Here is a 23,252-nt window from a genome sequence, read left to right on the forward strand (position 1 = left end):
GTTTACTTACTTCTTAAGAAGTAAGTGAGTTTTTGTACTTAAATGGCCGTATCTCAGACATTTGTCCAAAAATTTTGAATTTCTTTTTTTTTTTTTTGATTAAAAGACAACACTTGTATCCTTAAAACAAAATATCAGATTTGAAAATCGGTTGAAAACTATAATTTTTCATAGTTAAAACTTCAAAAATAGGTCTTTTTTACATATTTTTTTGCTCTTAAAAAGTAAGTTAACGAAGTGATACGGAAAAACTAAAAGTATGTTCGTACTCTATGGACTATAACGAAATGGAATTGGTATATGAGAACCCCTGCATTTTATTTTTCTTCATTTTTGTATCATAGTGTAATTTTGAATGGGAAAATTACAATAAATAAATCAATTTATGAAAAATTTGGTTACTATCCATTAATTTGCAGATATAAATAATATATTGTCCTACAGTTATACATACATATGTATATGTGCGTCTGATGTCGTAATATTTGGTTTTCATTCTTGGTATGTAGTAATTTAAAAATAATAAAATCATTTACTTTTGCTTATCTTTGGAGCAGTCTAAAACGTGTATATGTATTTGCTATTTTATAAAATATTTATATATTACATCTTTTTTATGTATATTTAATAAAAATTTTTTATTTTCTTTTCAACGCAGCGTGAAGCACGCGGTTCAGTAACCTTTAAAATAGTTCCTTCTTATAGAAGTGCTCCCCCTCCATGTGAGGTAATTATTTACTACTACATATTTAATACTTTAAAATAATTTACGATTTTTGATTAATTATTATTTTGAATGTGTGTATATACTATAGAAGTTCCCAAAAATATCGATTTTATTTTGATCATGATGTAAAATGTTAGTTCAATCGGACATCGGAACCAAAAATCATTTTTCCATACACATTTATTTTTGTATAAAAATGTTTATAAAAATTTTTTTAACTTGCTACAAAAAAACTTCAAATATAGCTCTTTTCCACATCTTTTTCTCTTAAAAATAACGAAACGAAGTGATTGGGACTACTACTACTCTTTGGACCAGAATTGGTATATGAGAACCGTTGCAATTTTTTAGTGTATCACTGTGTAATGGTACCTTTTATGATATTATCATCTAGAGAAATAATCTTTCCAATGAGGTATAAAACATTAAAAATAACAAAGTTATTTAAAATTTCCTTGCCATGCATTTCTGGCATTGTTTTCTCACTTTTTTCATGTAGAAGTTGGGGTAACGAAAATATAGGACAAGCTTGTAAATTATGCATTTTTGTTGTTTTTGTTAAATACATACATACATATACTATATGGTAATTCCATGAAAAGGTAAAACTTAAATTAGAAATAAGTTAAAACGAGTACAAAATGAAAATTACGAAAGTAGACTTAAATACCTCTCACTTGAAATATTAATAATGAAATTCTAACTTGTAGCTTCCGCCACTATATATGGGAAAATTTTTCAGAAATTTGCAAAACTTAAATGCCTACAAATAAAAAACGAGAGCTAACTTTTTTAAATCCTTTGGGGATTTGAGTCTACTGATGGTACACTTTCAATTCCCGTTGGCCTCATCCTGGAAAGATTTTCTTGTTGCACAGTGTAATTGACCATACCTCATAACTAGCTTTAAAACAGCATTTTATACGAAAGTAAACTATTTATTTTTTATGACGATCGGACCATAATTAACCCTACCCCTCATAAAAAATCCTATGCAGAAAATAACTTAAATTTAACATGAACAAGTTTTAAACTAACTAAAATCTACTTACTTATTTTATAAAAAATTTAAATTGACGTTTTCACAAATATTTGAAAAGTAAAAATTTAATTAATTTCAATTTATATGACTAAGAGCGGTTTTTTGAGTTGGCAATTAAATGCCAATTAATAATCAGATTAGTTAATCTAATCATAAATTTAATCTGATGTTAATCCCCTTTGATGTTCTTGAGTACAAGATTAAACTTCGCAGTGTTGCCATACAAAACAACAGAAAATTTCACTTTTTGTTATCAAAACAATGCATGTTTTATAAAAAAGAAAAAGACAATTGTAAATTTAATATGAAAATTAATGAAAACTTAAATTTAAAACCAAAAAATAATATATTTTGAGTGTGCATAATTTATACTAATCAGTAAATAGAACATTTTAATGTTTATATTTATAAAAATTGTATTAATTTTTTTTTGCATCATCTGTTAACACTTTTGCATTTCATGCTTAAGTTTAAACCACCTCCATTGGGCGCTTAAACTTGCAAACAAAATTAACTAATTGAGTACTCAAAGACAACATTCGAGGATTAATTTTAATTTAATCGCAAATGTTTCACCTAAAGATTGGCCCTAACATATTAACACTATCTAAATCTGGTTTAACATTTCACACTCCGTTCAAAAAGTTATTTGAGAATTTGTAAAATGTAAATAAGCGATATGCTACTGAAATACACATATTTTTTATGTTATGTATTTTTTTTTTTTTTTCATTTTGACATCATCATAATTCACTCAAGATTTATGTAGTTGTTTGTAAACACTTAAATTTTTATTTTTTTAATTACTTTGTAATGTATTTGTTTCTCATTAAACTTAACATTCTCATTTCTTTCGCAAAAAAAAAAAAAAAATAAATAATATACTCTAACATCATGCAGCTTTTTAGGATAAGACCAGCACCAGTTCTAGTAAGTGCCTCGAATGGAATATGTATTAAAAACACATCTAATTGTTTAATGAACATTTATAGTTTTATATTTAATTTATGTTTTTTTACTATATTTAATTTAAATAGTAGTATGTAATATCCCATTTATGCCCAAATTGAAATCAAAATCGTTCGATTCATAGATTTTGTTTAATTAATGATTCTCATAAAAGAAGTAATATAAGAAAAACTAAACAAGCAATACTTCTCAGAAATATGGTTTCACAATTTTTAATTTTTATGTTTCGATTTATAGCTTGCGATATAATAGCTCAGGAAAATTAATAAATAAGCAAACTGAAGAAATTTAGATGCCTAGAAAAAAGTTTGCACAGGGTTCGTCTTTTATCCTCAATTAAGGGCCCAAAAGTCACCATTAATTCCACTGGCGCTATTAGTTTATTACAAATATCTTGCTTATTTTGCATTATAGGACTTCTATTGCTCTATCATTTTAGTAGACAAATAAATGTCCTACATTTTGGTTGCCAACTATTTTCGCACATTATTAATTGTTTTCGAGCTATAGTATTAATATTAATCCACTAATTTTTTTCAAATTATATGTATTCATAATTACGATCTGTGACCCTATCAGAAATTTCGATTGATTTTGACCGCCAATATCTTTCATAGCGCACACGAGAAAAGTTTATTTGTCAATTGTTGGGGTTTGTATTAAAACAAATTATATTTTTATAAAATATTAAATAACAAAAAAGTTCTATTTATTTGAAAAGTCAAAGTAAGAATGAACAAATGAAAATTTATTTTTGAAACATGTATGAAATATTTCAATGTACTATTGATATAAATTAAAATTATAAAACAAGTTGTTATTGTTACAAGTGTCTCCAACATCTCCCCTTTTTGAAGTTAGTTGGTAAAACCAAATCTTTCTGGAGATTTCACATTTCGTTTTGGTCTTGAAATACTTGCTGGAGGTTCAGCTATTGGAGTGCTAAATGTAAGTGATGAATGTAATTGATTTTCAGGAGAGCTTGGAGTTGCATTTTCTTCAACTTGTCTTTGTTCTGGAGTACTTGCTGTTACATTTGCTTCAACTAGCCTTACAGGGGGTTGATGGAGTTGAATTTTCATATCTTCTTTTTAGTTGGTTGATATGTGATCTTATTAATTTTGTCTTATTGTCGTATATGTAAACATTATAATTAACATTTCCGACTTTTTCTACGATTGTACCTGGAATCCACACCATTTTGTTGTGCACACCTGTGCATAAACAAGTCTTTTGCTTTAAAATTCCTCTCTTTGGCACCATATTTTAAATTAAATTGTTGTTCCATTTTAATATTTCGTTGAGGTGAGGAAATTGAAAGTTGAGGTTTTAACAAATCTAAAGTTGTTTTTATTTTCCGTTGGAGAAATAATTCAGCTGGAGATTTTGAGTTATCCCTTGGAGTTGATCTGTAAGTCTGTAGGAATATTTCAAGTATCTCATGGCTATTTCCCTCATCCTTAAGTTTTTGAAGAGCTTGATTTAGTGTTCTTACAAATCTCTCTGCCTGTCCATTCGATTGTGGATGATATGGGGCAGTTTTTATATGTGTGATACCACGAGATTTGATAAACTGATTAAATTGTGCGCTTACAAATTGTGTACCATTGTCTGACACAATTGTATCACAATCTCTATACCTGGCGAACATTTCTGTTAGTTTGGCTCTGATTGTTGAAGATGTGATGTTTGAGACTTGATATATTTCCGGCCACTTTGAGAATGCGTCTATTATTACGAAATAATATTGACCAATGCAAGGTCCTGCTATGTCTATATGTAGACGTTCCATTGGTTTTGTTGCTAATGGCCATGACTGTAATGTGTGTTTCACTGGTGCTGTAGCTGCAACTGCACAATTATGACAGTTTCTTACAAAAAATGCGACATCTTCATCTATTCGTGGCCAATAAACATGACTTCTTGCCAATGCTTTCATTCGCTCTTTTCCAGGATGTCCACGATGCAATTGTCTCATGATCTTATTCCTTAGACATTTGGGAATAACGATTCTGTCGTTGTACATTAAACAGTCTTGAACTACTCTTAGACTTTCTCTTCTAGAGTAAAATTGAGTCAGTTCTGGATTTTTATTTGAAGTCCATCCATTTTGTAGTGCATGAATTACTGACTGAATCGTTTGACATTTCTGAGTTGCTTGCTTTACCATGTTGAAAGTTACAGGTAACTGATCAAAATGGTCCATGAGTATGGCTGTGCAATCTTCCTCAAGTGTCGTACAAGCAATGACGATTTCCTCATCTGGTTTTAACTCGGTATCGATTAGTCTTGAAAGCATATCGACACAACCAAATTCTTTTGTGTTTATGTACTGAATCTTGAAATTGTACATCATTAGAGTAAGTGCCCACATCTGCAGTCTATTTGCTGAATAAACTGGAATGCCTTTTTTACTTCCAAAAATAGCTAAAAGCGGTTTATGGTCCGTACACAGGATAAATTTCCTTCCATAAATGTACTTATGGAATTTTTACAGCATATACCAGACCAAGTGCTTCTATTGGGAATAGTTTTTTTCCGCTGGAGTGAGAGTACGGGAAGCATGTTCTATTACTTTCTCCGAATTGTCTGGAAAAATGTGACAAATGTAAGCTCCTATTCCTTTTCCTGAAGCGTCGGCTGCAACTTTGATTGGCAGATCCGGGTTGTAGTGGGTTAAAAGGAGATCTGAATTTAAAATTTCCTTAAATTTTTCAAAGGATTATTGGCGTTCGTTTGACCATTTAAATTTGGTGTTATCTTGAAGTAGATGATCAAGAGAAGTTCTTAAATTGGTCATATTTTTAACATATTTTCCATAATAGTTTATGGATCCGAGAAATGATCTTAACTCAGATATATTTGATGATGGTGGTAGATCTAAAATAGATTTGATCTTTTCTTTATCAGGACGTAAACCCGATGAACACATGATATTGCCAAGGTATTTCACCTCTTTTGCAAAAAATGTGCACTTCTCAAATTTGATATGAAAACTATACTCACGAAGCCGTTGAAGAACTCTCTTTACGTTTTCGATGTGTTTTTCCACCGTTTTACCTCCAACGATTATGTCATCAATGTAGGCTGCTGTATCATCTATGCCCATTAACATGGTGTCCATTAACTGTTGAAAAGCACCTGGAGCACTTTTTACACCGGGAGCTAGACGATTGAATGTATATAACCCTTTATGAGTATTGATTGTCAGAAGTTTAGCTGAGTCTGGAGAAACTTCTGTTTGTAAATACGCGTCTGACAAATCAATATGCGTAAATAAACAACTGTTCCCTACTTTTGCATATAAGTCCTCAGGACGATGTAAGGGATACATATGTGGTTCTAGGCTGTCATTAAGACCAGATGAATAGTATCCACTTATTCTTACTTTTTCGTTAGGTTTCTTCACTGCAACAATAGGTGCTGCCCACTCTGAGTTATCAACTGGAGTCATTATGCCTAATGTTTCCAATCGTTGCAATTCATCTTCAATTAAAGTTAGCATAGCATAAGCAACTGGTCTCCTCACACGGAAAATTGTTTTGACGTTTCGTTTAAGTTGTTAATGTACTTGGGCTTTAGTACATTTTGAAGGAGAATTTTGAAAAATATCTGCATATTCAGATTTGATGTTATGTAGGACATTAATGTCAATTTCTTGATCCTTTATTTGAGAACATACACTGCTTAATGGTGTCCCATAGTCCAAAAATCTCAAGCCAATCTGAACCAAAAATTGAGAGAGTATCAATGTCTACAACTAATAAATTACAATGTTTTACATCACCTTAGAGTCGAACTTGACATGGAAACTCGGCTATGAGTTTGATTTGATCCTTTGAAGCGCTTGTCACATAACGATTTGACAGTTTTGTGCCTGGATTACCCATTTTTCGCCATAACGTTTTACCAATAATCGACACATCGATGCGGTATCGATTTGCATTTTTACATCTATATTTGTAGATGTTGTTGATGATGAAGGTATTATATTGACTGTGACAAATTTCCTTCTTGACTCATACGAGATCCGGTTGATTTGAACAACATTGGACTTCGGTTTTGAATATTTGTGATTCTTGTTATGTTTCTTTTTCTTTTCATGACTGAACTTGTTTTCTGACTGTTGATTCTTGCAGTAACCTTCTTTATGTCCCATATTTTTAAATTGTGTACAAACATGTTTTAAATAGGTGCAATATTTTGAATAGTGCATGGCACCACAGTTCCAACAGGGGGTTTTTGGCTTCGCCTTACCTTTTAAATCATTTGATTTTGGATTTGATTTTATAGCATTTATGGATGATTGTGTGTTAACTTCTACCAATATTGTTTAGTTTTCGCATTAGGAGTCTCACACGTGCAGCATCGTCCAAATCCTTGCCTTCTACGAGAAAAATATCTTCAAAACGAGCATATCAATTATTGAATGTTGATGAATTTGCTTGATCATAGCAAAATTCAGTTATGCTGTTTTATATTTTTTCCATTAGTAAACTTGATTGATGCTTGATGCATTTCCTTGGGTAAGGGTTGTAAGAAGTTTGCTTTGTAACTCCAAAAGTGCCAGGATTTTAATCCTCGTCGCCAATTTATTAGGGTTTGTATTAAAACAAATTATATTTTTATAAAATATTAAATAACAAAAAAGTTCTATTTATTTGAAAAGTCAAAGTAAGAATGAACAAATGAAAAATTATTTTTGAAACATGTATGAAATATTTCAATGTACTATTGATATAAATTAAAATTATAAAACAAGTTGTTATTGTTACAAGTGTCTCCAACATCAATCAATGTTCATTTACACTCTCTTTAACATACATTAACGTTCTGATGCTATTATAATTTTTATAGAGTATTAAGAATTGAATACAATTTTTGCATATCATCAGCTGTTTCCGAGCTATAGTGCATTATTTCTTCATTGCAATTATATTATCAAATCTTTATAATTTCAAAACCGATATTTTACTGAACATAAGCTACACAATCAGAAGATTATTTTCAACAAATTTCGTTAAAATGAGACCAGCCCTCAATTGTTTCCCAAATCCAAATAAAATTTACATACACAATAGCATTTTAAGAGCGGGTTTTTGAGTTGACAATCAAATGACAATTAATAATCAGATTAGTTAATCTAAAAATAAATTTAATCTGATGTTAATCCCCTTTGATTTTTTTGAGTACAAGATTAAACTTTGCAGTGTTGCCATACAAAACAACAGAAAACGTCACTGTTTATTATGAAAACAATGCATGTTTTATAAAAAAGAAGAAGACAATTGTAAATTTAATATGAAAATTAATGAAAACTGAAAACCAAAAAATGTATTTTGAAATCTCCATAATTTATAGTAATCAATACATCAAACATTTTTATGTTTATTTTTATAAAAATTATATTAATTTTTTTGTATCAGCTGTTTACACTTTTGCATTTCTTGCTCAAGTTTAAACCACCTCCATTGGACGCTTAAACTAGCAAACAAAATTAACTAACAGAGTACTCAATAACAACTTTCCAGGTTTAATCTTAATTTAATCCCTAATCGTTCAACTAAGATTGACCCTAAGTCATTATTTATTTATTTATTAATATTCTACAGAACAATGTTCGTAACATTAATTAATTTTAACACGGAGATGTCCTTAGAGGCAATTTATTACTACAATCGCTTACAAGTAATTAGAAAATTGTGTCAAAAATGTTTGGTTAGACAGACATCGTCAGGCGGAAATTCTGCAAAAAATATGATTGAAAGAAAAGTTATCACGAACATTTTTTAGGAAAAGGCTAATAATCTGCAAAAATTACCTTTAGCCAAACTAAATTTGATTCTATACAAAAATTGTAATCTACATATACACTATCGGACAAAATAAAGTGCAAAAGTACTCATGCTATATTCTTTCAGCGAAAAATCTTTTAAATGATTATTGAATATCGAAAATTTTTAAATTCATTTAGTTAATAGTTTGTACTTTACTATATAACATCTAAAATTAAAGTAAATTCACATTTCTGTCGGACAAAATAAAGTGTAAATTGTGTAATCATTATTTAAATTTCTTGTATATCAAAATTTGTTTATCTATTTTGGTTCTGATTTGAATATTCTTAAGCCATTTTGGTAATCCTTTTCCCATTATTATTCGCAATCGCCTCCCTTCCCCTTGCTTTTCCCATACTATTATTTTCAAAAGAAATCCGTTTTTGTTCACTATTTCATAGAAATTTTTTGATCATTTGTGGTCGAAATTTAATCTATTGGACTTTTATTTTTTTTTTTTTTCTTACAATAATGGTTTTTAACGTTTGTCGTGTGTTTGATGTCATGAATCTGTTGAGACATGAAGTATCTCAAGCCTATTTTTACGACATTTACTTCAAGATTTTTATTAAATATGGTCATGTATTGCTCATTTGTTAATATTTGCTCCATTTTCACTAGGGATGCCAAACGGGACTGGCTTTTACAAATCCCAGGATTCGGGATTTTGAAAATTGCAATCCCGGGAATTCGGGATTACATAAATTTAATTATTTTATATATGAAAATCTTTAAATCTTCATGTTAGTAAAGAAAATTGTTTAATTTTGTGGAAATTTAGCAGACAGAAGATATATTTATATTAAAACAATCTAATTAATTCCAATTTTCAAATAAAAATTTCATAATTTCTGAAACTTTTTATATTAATATTGAGCATCATTTTATATTAATATGAGCATCAAAAAAAAGAAAATAAAAAAAAATTGGTAACAAATCCCGGGATTCATTTTGAAAAATCTCGGGTTTCGGGATCGGGATTGGCATCCCTAATTTTCACTAAGATTCCCGCTCCTAAAGTTGAATATTGTACCAATACTGATAGCCCTCCACCATAATATTTAAAACCTGGGATATTGTTTTTAAATTTTTGTATCAAAGTATAACGACCCTGCCAGCAACTAAACTAACTTTAAATGCATTAAAAGCCGACTTTTTCATCAACTAATTATGGTTGATCATTGGATTATTTTTAATGGAACCAACTGACTATTTTAACATGGCGCAGTAGTCAATTGTCCGACTCTGCATGACTTTTCAACTAACTTAAAGTTAGTTACAAAAAGATTAGCTTAAAGTTAACTGTTTATTAACTAACTTAAAGTTAGTTGCAGAAAAGTCAATTGATAGCTTTCTTTTGTATTACCTACTGTATTAATTAATTACATTTTAATTAAATATACATATGTAAAATTTATTTACATTACCTAACCCCCTCATTTTATAAAACCAAACTTTCGTTAACGTAAAAAATTTGTATGAAGAATACTGGGATATTTTTGAAAATTTTAACTTTTTCATCCAAATTTTTTTTAACGTTTGTCGTTTCGTTTTATAAAATGAGACACTAAATATAATTAACATTTATTTAACTATTAGTTATCTAAATTACACTTCGCTTTAATAAAATATTCTTTAAAACCTTTTTTTTTTTTATAATTATGCAAAACATTTAAAAAAAAGAGAAATCTGAATGAAAATTAGTTCCAGTGCTTATTCTTGAAGCTATTTATGGCTCAAGTTCATTAGATCCACTAAGTAGTTGAAAATGCTGTGTAAATAGACACCTTTTTAAGATTTGGAAAGTTTATGTAATATTATCTGCTTTTTCAAGTCGTGAAAGTAGTTTGTTAAAATTAATGGACATCAGTTTTCTGCAGGGGAACTAATAATAACACCGGTATCCATGATTCCCATTGATCCAAATCTAAAATAAATTTAAAAATGTTATGTGTAATGTTAACTATTAATGTATTATATTTACAGTATCAATCAGCAGAATTTAGATTTTAGGGACCAAGTTTTACAACATGACAAAACATGTCGAAACAAAATGCTCTCCAGATAATTTTGGGGTAATTCTGCATTATATAATAGTTAGCTTGTAGCTAGTCTTTAAAAGTCGGTTGCTTACGTTAACAAATACCAAATTTTGGAACATTTCTGCATTATATTGTAGTTCGTTTATAGTCAGTCTACTAAAGTTAACAAAATAATAAATGGAGACACAAGAGAAAACATGTTGAAATAAAATTCTATCCAGATAATTTTGGGGCACTTCTGCATTACATGATAGCTTGTAGTTAATCTTTAAAAGTCGGTTGTTTACGGTGCAAAATACCAAATTTCGGGACAGCTCTGCATTACATTGTAGTTAACTTATAGTCAGTCTGTAAACTAGAAGTGAATTTTTCTCGTAGTCGACTAAAAATTGCTGGCAGGGAAGTAGACCGACTCTCACATATAGGAAATTACTCTCTCATATCTACGAGTGCCGTGTGAATTCGACTCTCTTGTGAGAAATTTAAACTTGTCAAAACACTCAAATGTTTAACTTACTTTTTTGGCGACTTTTAAGGATCGTACGCGAAATTGCAGTTATCAACCAAAAAAAAACTGCAATTTTTTAAAATAGTTTTAACGCACTTTTGATTTAGAATTTTGTTTATTTTTCTTGAACTGGAAAACAAATCTGTTTAATTATTGACATTTCATTTTTGTTGTTGAATTTTATTTTACAAACAGAGTTTAAATTTTTGGTATTGAAAATTCAAACAAATTTAAAATTGTAATTTTTTATAAAATTCTGTGTGTTTAGAATGCACCAATACAAATACATTTTTGTTACTAACACATATTTAGAGTTAGGTACTTTTTCACTAACACATGCTTAGAGTTAGGTACTCCTGTCAAAAAATCGGCTACTTGTTATACTTTGTTTTGTATATTGAAGGGCTTACCTCACACTCATTGTCGACATTTTAAAATTTTCGATACAAATTGGGACTCATCTGACAAACTACGTAAATTTGAGTAAATTTATGAGTTTTCTAAAATATTGAATACAGAAACATAAAATTAAAATTAAACACGCATTAAACGAAAATTTTAAAGGAAACTTTCTGGTATTTTTTTGTTCTTTTACTAATACTTTTCGAATTTTCGATAATATTGAACCTAAAAGCATAAAATTGGACACGCTGCTTCCTGATTGTATAAAAATCTGTATGCGAAGAATTTCTGGTTGAAAATTAAACTTGCATCATCCTGATTCAATGAAAATCTATAAAAAGTCATTGTCTGGTACTTTTTCGTTCTTAAACTTATTGAAATGGAACTTTCTGAGATTTTCAATATTGAACCTAGAAACAAGTATGAAAATCTCATAAAGGGGACTTTTTGATATTGCATTTACAATAATAACATTTATTTCATTCCATTGCGATGAGGGTAGTGAAGCACACTGGGTATAGCTAGTAACATATCAATTTGTAAGACACATATGTATATACGCAAAAACCGATATTTATAATAATTATCTCGCTTGATTGTGACATTTAGTCCTACAATTTCGACCTCAAGCTATCTAAAATTCCCCAGTTTGCTCATTTTCCGACTAATTATCCTGGGCTACATTTTGCAATAATTTACATATGTATATAAAACAATTTTATACATTTTGGATGAAGTTCAATTTTGGGTACATGCAAATGGGGCATAATACATTATTGTATATTCCTGTAGTTTTAAACATTTCATTTATTATACTTGGTTATTTTTATAGATTTTTGTAAGAGCACAATTTGATTATAACCCACTGGATGATGAGCTGATCCCGTGTGCACAAGCAGGAATAGCTTTTCAAGTTGGCGATATATTACAAGTAAGTTCAATAAGTAAACATCTAATATATTTATTTTAATACATACATACATACATACATACATACATACATACATACATACATACATACATACATACATACATACATACATACATACATACATACATACATACATACATACATACATACATACATACATACATACATACATACATACATACATACATACATACATACATACATACATACATACATACATACATACATACATACATACATACATACATACATACATACATACATACATACATACATACATACATACATACATACATACATACATACATACATACATACATACATACATACATACATACATACATACATACATACATACATACATACATACATACATACATACATGCATGATAATATAAAATATATATCCGAAGTTTAATTAAAATCGGACATTCATCGGACAACTTGAGGTGAACATTTTTAAAAGAAAAATTTTGTTTTTGATATGATAATTTATGAAATCCATTTTTACGGTCGATTTTCAATCTAATATGTCTAAAAATACAAACTTTATGTGGTCAAAAAGGGTTAATTCATAAGCTTTTATACCCAATATATAATTTTTTGTATTATTTCTGTTATTCCTCTAATTATATAGAGCATTATTGAAATGGATACTGTTTTTACGATTTTTTGAACTTTGGGGTTAAATTTGTCCCATGTATTTTAAAGGGTTAATTTTACTTTTATAGCTGTTATTTTAAACATAAGACTTTATACTAAAAATTCCAGTCATATTTATTAAATATGGCCAACAAATAAGTAATATTTCGACATGGTATACTGAAAATTCACAAATTTTGCAAAATTTTACCTTTGAGCTCCATATTTTTTGGAATATATATTTCATATTATCTGATCTTAAATACTCTGGAAATACTTTGTTTAAAATGTGCAACAGTAACTTGTATTTATTCACTTGTCTGTTGTCCATAAATCCCTATAAGATCTTCTAAAAACTTTGAAATTAGTTTAACAAAGTTTCAAAAAAAAACTGAAATTGGAGATTTGAAATGCCCGTTGAAGAAATCAAACTTTTTTGACTATAGCTGACGACAAGTTCGCGTTATCATATACGGACAAAAACTATTATTCGAGTAATTATAAATATATTTTAAGTAAGAAAATGTTATTTTAGAATATATCTCAAAAATAAGTAAATTTTTTGTCACATTTCGAATTTATGTGCTGTGAGACACGTTAATGGCCTGGGGAATTTGCAATAACTTTAAAAATTTGCAACCAATTTTTGGTGTTTATATCTTTCTGAAATGTTTATTCTGTGCACATTGCGATTCCTTTACAATAAAGTGCATAGTTTATTACTAAGTTGCAAAATTTGAGCAAAAACTGAAAAAAATCAAAGGTAAATTCAACCGAAAAACCATTTTAAATAAATGAAATTTCATTTCAAAAACGGACTACAAACTTTTCATTTAAATCAAATGAGTTCTTCAATTAATTTTGAATGTTATTTTTATAACTAACAAATTCTTTAGAAACAATGATTTTTTAATTTATTTTAACTAATAAAAAACAAACTACAAAATGCATGAAATAACTATTTTTGTCAGTAATTTTTACTGACGAATTTTTACCTACCAATTCATTAAAAACTACTGTTTTTTTCAATTATTTTAACTGACTATTTTTTACCTACCAAATCATTAAAGGCTAATATTTTTTTCAGTCATTTTTAAATTAAAAAACGATAAAAATATTTATTTTTAAATTTGTATGAATTTATTTAAAGAAATTTTTAAAATACATAGGTACACATAATAAACAATTTTAAGAACCGATTCCGTTCAACTTTGAGATATACAAGAACCAAACAACAATTCCTATATGGATTTGAAACTCGTCTATGTGTAAATTGATCCAGTCCTTGCTTTATGTCAGCAACTGGAATAAGAGAAAAGATAAGTGATGTAAGATACTTTATACATTTAGTATGTAGCAAAAGGCCGAAAGATTCCAACACTAAATATATTTTAAAAGTTAAAATAAAATTCCATCAGAAACAATTCTCGATTCTTTGGACAAAATTACAGGAAATGGTGCGGAAAATATTTTGACCAAGATTATCAGGAGCAAAATAACGGAACACACCGCTTTTCGCCGCAGCAAATCGCGGAACTAAAATCCAACACATTTTTTAATTTTTGTGAAATGTTTAACAAATTGATTTGTATACATAGTACATAATATGTACTACATATGTACATACATACAATTCGACTGCAGATTTTTATAGAATGCACACATAAGATATGTTATCATCACATGTACAGATCTCATTTTCTTTGAAGCAAATTGTTTATACATATCTTTATTTGTTTGGAATTTACATACTATTTTATTTTGTTTTAAATATATTTTATTCTTTTTTGACAATTTTTGAACAACATAAACAAATTTTCACCGAAAAGTTTTTATGTATTTTATAAGTACTTAAGAATTTTTATAAAAAAAATTACTGAAAATTTTAACTACACAGAAATTACATTTTTCTTTGTAGTTTGATTTTTGAACAACATACATAAAATGTAAAAAAAAAAATCATTTCCTTTTAACTTACTGTAAAAATTTTGTGAGTGTAGCCATGGAACAATTCCAGAGGGGGGATGGCCTGTCGAATAACATTTTTTTCCCTTCATACAAGCTTGGAGCACTCTAATGTACATATGATATCTTGAAAAAGAAAGAAAATACATATAACAGAGGTTAAACCTTTATTTTAAAGCCGAAAGGTTGGACTTCCAGATGACATATGACATTTTTTTTTCAAACTTGATGACATGAAATCTCGAAAAACAGATGTGATGGATATATTCGTGACGCAAAAGTAATCCTCCTATCAGAAAATGCTATAAATTTTGCGAGGCCCCTAATGTCAGTTTTGTTTACTACGCAAATGTCAAAACAGAACTGACATTAGGGGCCTCGCAAAATTTATAGCATTTTCTGATAGGAATATTACTTTTGCGCCACCTGTTATTCAACAGCAAGAAAACATGAAAAGTTGTGACTGTTTTTGCTTCTGCTGAAAAATTTACAAAGGATTTGTCTCGTTTGCGTACTAAACTAACGATAAATTAATTATTATACAAAAACAAATTTACAAATTTCGAATTAATAAATACATTTTTTTAGTTCATTTTTTTTAGTTTTTAAGCAAAAATTAGTTTACACTTTACAACTTTCGAAAAACATATGTATGAAAAAAGTTGTATGAGTTGTATAAAGCTTTTGCATTGTATGAGTTACAACGCTTAGTACGCTACAACGAAAACTGTGAACTGAATAAATGCGTACTTACATACAGATGTACATATATAGCCACTAAAATAAATATTGACAATTAATCATAATTTCTTTTTTACAACCGTTGCAGATAATTAGCAAAGATGATCAGCATTGGTGGCAAGCCCGTTTAGATGCTGTTGGTGGTTCAGCTGGACTAATACCTTCACCAGAATTACAAGAGTGGCGTATACGATGTCAAACAGTAGACAAAACTAAGAGTGAACAAGGTAATTAACTCATTTATGTATGTCCATTAAAAAAAACTTTCATTCATATATACCAACTCACTGTTTACTCTTCTCAAAATTTACATTGTTTCCCAAAATATTTTTTGTTTTTCCGATGGTCGTTCGTTTTAAAAAAGGTCTTCTTTTAGATATACATATATTTTTTAGATTTTAGTATTGTTAAAATATAGCGTATTATAAATATGTAAGGTTTACAAAAGCCGCGACCAATGTTGATTAACCATAAAAAATAAATATTTTAATTTTTAAATGGTACCCCCTTTGGGATATTTTTTGAAAACGGTCCTGCTCACGAACGGTCAACACTATACACAAAATATTTTGGATAACATATTTGAGAAGGGTAACTCAAACATAATTTTTGTATGTCGGTCTAATATACATATATGCATAACTATATACATATATATTTGCAATAACTTTTTGTGTATGTTTCAAACAATCAATGTTGAAAATTATATTTTAAACAAGTACATCAAAAATATTAACATTCATATTTATATTCGCCTGTATCTCTAAATTAGATGTTAAAATTTGTGTATTTGTTAGAAGTGATTATAAATATTATCTGCTTTAACAAAATTTAATTATTTCTACTCCTAATACAGTGTTGTGCAGAACATAAGCGATTTATTTTCCGGGAAACCGAAATAAATATATATTTTTTTACTTTTAGTACAAAAGGTTAAATATAACCAATAGATAAATATGCGGTAACATTTATAAATACACAAATAGACAAAAATGTCTAAAATTAACTGGTGTAGGCTCCGTGAAAAGGTTAAGAGCTTTGTGGTTACTTAGTGGGATGTGAGTGAGATATCTACAAAAAAAATTAAATCAAAAAGCTAAGTTTTTCACTTAAAATATATATTTTACATATGCCCCTTGCATCCCACTAAGTAACCACAAAGCTCTTAAAGGAAATGGTCTAAGCTTTATTTTGAGAAAAAAAAAAAACAAAAACATCAATTTTGAAAAAATATTTTTTTTTTTTTTTTTGGGTTTTAATTAGGATGGCGGTACATTAAGCACTCATATTGCCAGGTTGTCACACGTTTGTCCAGAGAAAACCCCACCAACCGACCTATACCTTCATATAGGAAGTTGGAGCATCCGGACTTAATTTCATCAAAAGTATTAATGGTCTCCACCAGAAAAAAGTTTTAGAGTTTTAATGGTCTCCACCAGTAAATATTTGAGTTTAAATGGTCTCCACCAGGTTATATCGTGAGTATTTTATGGTCTCCACCAGTTAAATACATAACCTCACTCTGAGGTAAAACGAAAGCACGCGTTTAATGAAGACAACGCATAACTTAGAACAGTTATACGAAGTAGTGCATTAAATTAGTGCGGGGTGAGAAGTAATTCTGTCGAAAGCCCAGCAACAAGCACAAGCCTGACCGTCCTTAAGAAATAAAAACGATGACGCGAGAGTTGTTCCCCAACTCAGACCTGAATTACAACTGAATTTTGAAAAAATAGGAAAAAAAAATTAAGTGACAAATATCAATAAAATTTTTTTTCTTATTCAATTTTTTTATATGTAGATATCCCACTCGCTTCTTATTAACCCTTTCAGGGTCAAAAATAATTTATGTCTAGAAAAAAACTTGAAAACTTATATTTAAGATAATTTGAGTATGCTGAATCCGGGAAAAATAATATTTTTTGAATTTGAGTTTTCCCTAGTGAGTTATAGAAGGTCAAAGTTAAATGTCGAATATATTCGACATTCGAAAAACAGTCTCCAAAAAGTACCACCAATATTTTTTATGAATTTTTTTTTTTTTTTTTTGGAAAATGTCTTCATAAACTTCTTTCAATACAATACAATTTAAATCTGCATAGTCCGATCTCCTAAAATACAATTTTTTTGGCCATTAAATGAAGCTGTTTTTTAAACGTTGTTAAAAAGCACTTTTTAAAAAGTAGTCATAAGTGACAATTTCTTAAAATCTGATTTTTAAATACTTTTAAAATACGGAAGATCTTTCAAAATCTCAATTATAAATATAATAAAGTCTTCATTTTCATCTAAAAGAAAAAAATTAAAACTAAAGTTAAATATTATACCCAAAAAATGCTTAAAAACAGAGTCTATTGTAATGTCGAATATATTCGACAAAACCACGGAAAGGGTTAAGATTCTATTAAGCCCTTAAAGGAAATTGTATAACCTTTCTTTTGAGCCAAAAAAGGGGCCATTAAAAAAATAGAGCAGATTTTTTGAGTTGGATCACTAAACACGAAATTGCCCATATATAGATACAAATATATTGTGAGATTGAAATATAGTAATATTTGATATAGTTCTTATATTAAATTTAAAATTATCAAAAAATATCAAAGGGTGAATGGTTTTGAGCTTTTATCGATGTACATAAATAGTTAGTTAAATTTCTTTTCAAGTTTAATAAAATGTGAAAATTTTTTTGTGCTGCACAATACTGTATTTACACTTATTACATATCTGTGGCAACAAAGAAAAAGTATATAATTTGCGATTTTTACGGATTTTTTTAATTTTTTTAATTTTTATATAAAAGTAAAGTAAATCACTTTTAAAAATGTCTATATCTTCTAAAGTTCTGATCTTTTTCGCCACAGATACATATATAAATCAAATAAATACTATATATGTATACAAACATAAGCAATCTGTTGGAATTTTATTGTCTTGTAGCTTTAAGTGGTTGGAAATGTAATATTTTATTTAATACACCTACATAGTTAAAATATACATTAGTGTGGGCCCAAAATTGACTTTTCTCTCAGATCAACTTCTAATATGGAAGACTGTAAAATATTATTCAATTATTTTGAGGGTAAGAGCCCGCGCATTGCCGCCAAAGTTTGTAAATGCGTTTATATGGGAAAAAATGGTACTTTTTTGAGTTTTTTTTTTTTGCACCATTTTATAGCAAAATCGTAACGTCTACAAAATTTTCTTTTCAAAAAGATAGAAAAACTCAAATTTGGTTAAAAAAGTTTTGAGTTATTAAAATTTCCCCCGAGAATTTTGTGATTTTGAAGACATATAAAAGTAAATATAAAAAAATTTTTTTTTAGTTTTGAAAAATTTTACAAAAAAAATTAATGTTTATCTTTATAAGATTCATAAATGTGCTAGTACGAATTTTTGTTCAAAATGGATAACGCTTACTCGGTTTAATTTGTGGTCAAAAAAGGGCCATTATTTTAACAGCATCTCCAAAACTCAATTTTCAAACTTTAAACTATTTTGTTAAATGGATTTTTAAAAATTAGAGTTTTCTATACTGGAAATTATAAAGGATATATAAGAATTAAACACAAAAAGAATGAGCTCAATACCTCTCATACTTTTACCGTACCTGCGATATGAAGTTGAATTTGAATGTTGTGAAAATAACTTCTAAGAAGTTTCATCAATATCTATCATCAAATTAACGGCATCATGCTCTTATATCTTCAAGAACATAAAATATTCCAAATTTTGATTTTGACCCCGGTGTTTAGAGGGTTAATGATTTTTAGTTTCGGAAATTTTATCAGAAATAACTTTAGATGGACTCGGAAATAATAATCGCAATTTACTTGATCAAAATTAAGCAACAATTTGTAATAATATAATTTTTACTTAATTATTGGCAAAAATTGCCTTTTTTCCGAAATCTTTCAACTTCACATCGTAGGTACGGTAAAAGTATGAGAGGTATTGAGCTCATTCTTTTTGTGTTTAATTCTTATATATATCCTTTATAATTTCCAGTATAGAAAACTTTAATTTTTAAAAATCCATTTAACAAAATTGTTTAAAGTTTGAAAATGGAGTATCCAATTTGAACAAAAATTCGTACTAGCACATTTATGAATCTTATAAAGATAAACATAATATTTTTTTTGTAAAATTTTTCAAAACTTTCGTATATTTCCTTTAATATGTCTTCAGAATCACAAAATTATTGGGAGAAATTTTAAAAACTCAAAACTTTTTTAACCAACTTTGAGTTTTTCAATCTTTTTGGAAAGAAAATTTTGTAGACATTACGATTTTGCTATAAAATGGTGCAATAATTAATACTTAAAGCCTTATTTTGTAAAAAAAAAACTCCAAAAAGTACCATTTTTTCTCATATAAACGCATTTACAAACTTTGGCAACGATGCGCGGGCTCTTACCCTCAAAATAATTGAATAATATTTTACAGTCTTCCATTTGAAGTTAAAATACAACATAATTTCACAATTAGAAGTTGATCCGAGAGAAAAGCCTATTTTCGACCCTCCCTAATATACATACGTATATTAATTAAGGTGGTCTTTTTTTTTAATTTTAAGAAATTTCCGAAATTTTAAACATTTGGTTGTAGTTTGCAGTAAATTCTCCGGCCATTGTCTTTCTAAGATGTGTTGTGAAATCAAATTAAAACAAATACTGAAAAAAATGTTAATTTTTTCCCGTGAAGTCAATGTGTAAAAATTACCTATATTTTGCGTAGTTCAGAAAAAAACGATGAAACCACCCTGTTATACATATATTTTTCTTAGATTTTTTTTTTAATTTCCATGATATGCATATCAGTGAAAAAATTATTTATTAGTACATGGCATGATTATTAAATTATTTTAAGAAAATACCCATCACATTTTTTTCGGTTTTATCTTTTATACATCACTTGATTTAGATCAAAGCACAGTGAGAATTAATAATATAGCTAATGTCCCACTGTGCATTTTTTATTCTCTTTATATCATCATGTAAAATATGTATACACATTAATTGTCCCCATATATGAACAGGAGAACCTGGTGCTGGATGTTCCGCTCACACAGATGGGTGTGATGGATCCGCAGGTATATAGTAGAATAAATGCCACACTCTCATACTCAGAAAAATGTCATATAAATTTTAAACTAACCGTCATTAAAATAGCCATTCAATATTCCGCCTTACACTTCCTTTCATTAAAATCATAAATAGTATAAGTAATATCTTCATTTAAAGTTTTTCTTAATTGAACACCACCTTCTGTAGTTGACAGCTTTCTCGAAGTATTGGCGTGCAATTTTCAAAGTTATTAACTAATCAGTATACCAAAATTATAAATGGGTTCTCATATATCATTTATAATTGTTTAAAGTTCATAGAGTACGAATATACCCAATAAGCATTAAAAAAAAACTTAAATAAGTTTAAGTGCTTTATAATAAAAAAATAAAATTATATACATACAGTGTCGGACAAAACTATAGCACGAACTTTTACTTATTAGAAAAATTCTTACTAAAATTAGAAAAATTGGTTATTTTGTAATTTAAATTATTAGTTTAGAAAGAATATAGTCTAGAAATTATAAAAACGATGAAAAATAATGTTATTTAAAACTTTAATACATTATTTTTGAATAAATTACATAAATTAGCCAAAAATAAAATTATATACATTCAGTGTCGGACAAAACTATAACACGAACTTTTACTTATTAGAAAAAAGCTTACTAAAATTAGAAAAATTGGTTATTTTGTAATTTGAATTATTAGTTTAGAAAGAATATAGTCTAGAAATTATAAAAACAATGAAAAATAATGTTATTTAAAATTTTAATACATTATTTTTGAATAAATTACATAAATTAGCCAAAAATTGTAGCGACAAAACTAAAGCACATAACCTTGGATATATTAAATTTTAGGAAACTATTAACAACATTTGCTATTAAATAAGGAAATAAAATCTCTTGTAGACATTTTAAGAGCAAACTTAAAGTAAAGTGAATTTATACCATTTTTAAAGTAATTTTTGATCATTCACCTTTGCAGTTTGTCTTCAAGTGAAATTATTTACTAATTCATTAGCAATTTTTGTTAAAAGTTTCTAAAAATTCAATAAAACTTAATATATTCAAAGTTATGTGCTTTAGTTTTGTCGCTGCAATTTTAAGCTAATTTATATTTTTTGATCAAAAACAATGTATTTTCATTCTAAACAACATTATGTTTTATTGTTTTTACAATTTCTAGACTATATTCTATCTAAACTAGTAATTTTAATTACAAAATAACCTATTTTAATAATTTTATTGAGCTTTTTTCTAAGAGGTAAAAGTTCGTGCTTTAGTTTTGTCCACCACTGTATGTACATTAAGGTGGCCCGTTTGTATGGAGGAAAAATTGGGTTTCAATGTTCCCAACTAAAATGAAAGTTTAGTTGATTTTAAGATCCCGTTTCTCAAAATTTTTGTCCTGGCGTAAAAAGGATAAGAAGGTTCTTTTTTGAGGTTTTTATGATTTTTTCATATTTCTTTCAAGGGAATGATATGAAATTTTGGTGTCTTAAGAAAGGTCCTTGAGGTACGCTTTTAAGGGCTTATCAGAAATTTTTGTGCAACAAATTTTAAAATTTTTCGGAAAAAATAATCCTCAATAAAATGTACCGAAACCGTTTTTTCCGTTTGTCAAAATTCAATCTAGATCAAATTTTATTTGAATTTATCGAAGCCTATGTACGCTACCAAAACATTGCAAAAGAATGTAAACATCAACATACAAACCGTTATCAACAAAAAAACGTAACAAACAAGTAGATTTTTAGGATAAATTGTGTTAATATTTTAGTTAAACTGAAAAATTGTATTTATAATAGAATGAAATTATAAAGTGTAAGTATACCAATGTAAAGCTAAATAATTGCGCTTATATTACTATACACATATTAAGTACGTTAGATAAATATAGCTATTAATATCAATACATACAGTATTGGCCAAAGCAAATGCACCTCCTTATTGAAGTTTTCTTTAAAGTAGTTCTAGTTATTAAAAAGAAGGCAAATTTTGAAAGATATTTCACTTTCTGTTTATAGTTTTGGTAGATCTTTAAAAAACGGTAGCACCCTCATAAAAATTATTTTTTAAAAGACCTGCCAAAACTATAAACAAAAAGTGTAATATCTTTCAAATTTGCCTTCTTTTTAATGACTAGAACCACTTTAAAGAAAACTTCAATGTGGGGGTGCTTCGGTTTTGGCCGATGACAATTTATGACACTAATGAAGTAAATTAACGTTTTGTTGAAAACAATAAATTTATCAAGTTTATTTCGATTAAAAATCATAATCTCAGTAGAATCGTTTCGAAATAGGTCTCAAAAAATCAGTAATTTCAAGCTGATTGCTGGAAAAATAATTTAAAAATTTGTTAGATTTTGTTTTT

General features: G+C 28.1%; 1 protein-coding gene and 1 long non-coding RNA gene across 21 annotated transcripts in view; one reads left to right on the forward strand and one right to left on the reverse strand.

Moving 5' to 3' along the window:
- The window catches only part of LOC119604301 (peripheral plasma membrane protein CASK), a 172,931-nt gene that overhangs the window by 120,762 nt on the left and 28,917 nt on the right, over positions 1-23,252 (forward strand). For 11 of the 20 annotated variants that reach the window (XM_037956840.1, XM_037956841.1, XM_037956842.1 and 8 more), the window contains 5 exons: positions 659-727; positions 2,670-2,699; positions 12,360-12,458; positions 15,895-16,033; positions 20,842-20,895. In XM_037956840.1, the coding sequence (XP_037812768.1) occupies positions 659-727; positions 2,670-2,699; positions 12,360-12,458; positions 15,895-16,033; positions 20,842-20,895 (391 nt within the window). The remainder of the gene's footprint in view (positions 1-658; positions 728-2,669; positions 2,700-12,359; positions 12,459-15,894; positions 16,034-20,841; positions 20,896-23,252) is intronic. The other 9 variants (XM_037956845.1, XM_037956854.1, XM_037956855.1 and 6 more) reach the window with 4 other exon arrangements.
- LOC119604304 overlaps positions 14,242-23,252 on the reverse strand; it is a 100,511-nt gene continuing 91,500 nt past the window's right edge. Inside the window, exons 2-3 of the long non-coding RNA XR_005231507.1 lie at positions 15,079-15,191; positions 14,242-14,402 (exon numbers count right to left, since the gene is read on the reverse strand). This is a non-coding gene — a long non-coding RNA (uncharacterized LOC119604304). The remainder of the gene's footprint in view (positions 14,403-15,078; positions 15,192-23,252) is intronic.

The sequence above is a fragment of the Lucilia sericata genome, unplaced genomic scaffold (assembly GCF_015586225.1).
Source record: "Lucilia sericata isolate MDLA Ls3-8-SP2 unplaced genomic scaffold, ASM1558622v1 Contig000381F_arrow, whole genome shotgun sequence".
NCBI classification, from domain to species: Eukaryota; Metazoa; Arthropoda; class Insecta; order Diptera; family Calliphoridae; genus Lucilia; species Lucilia sericata.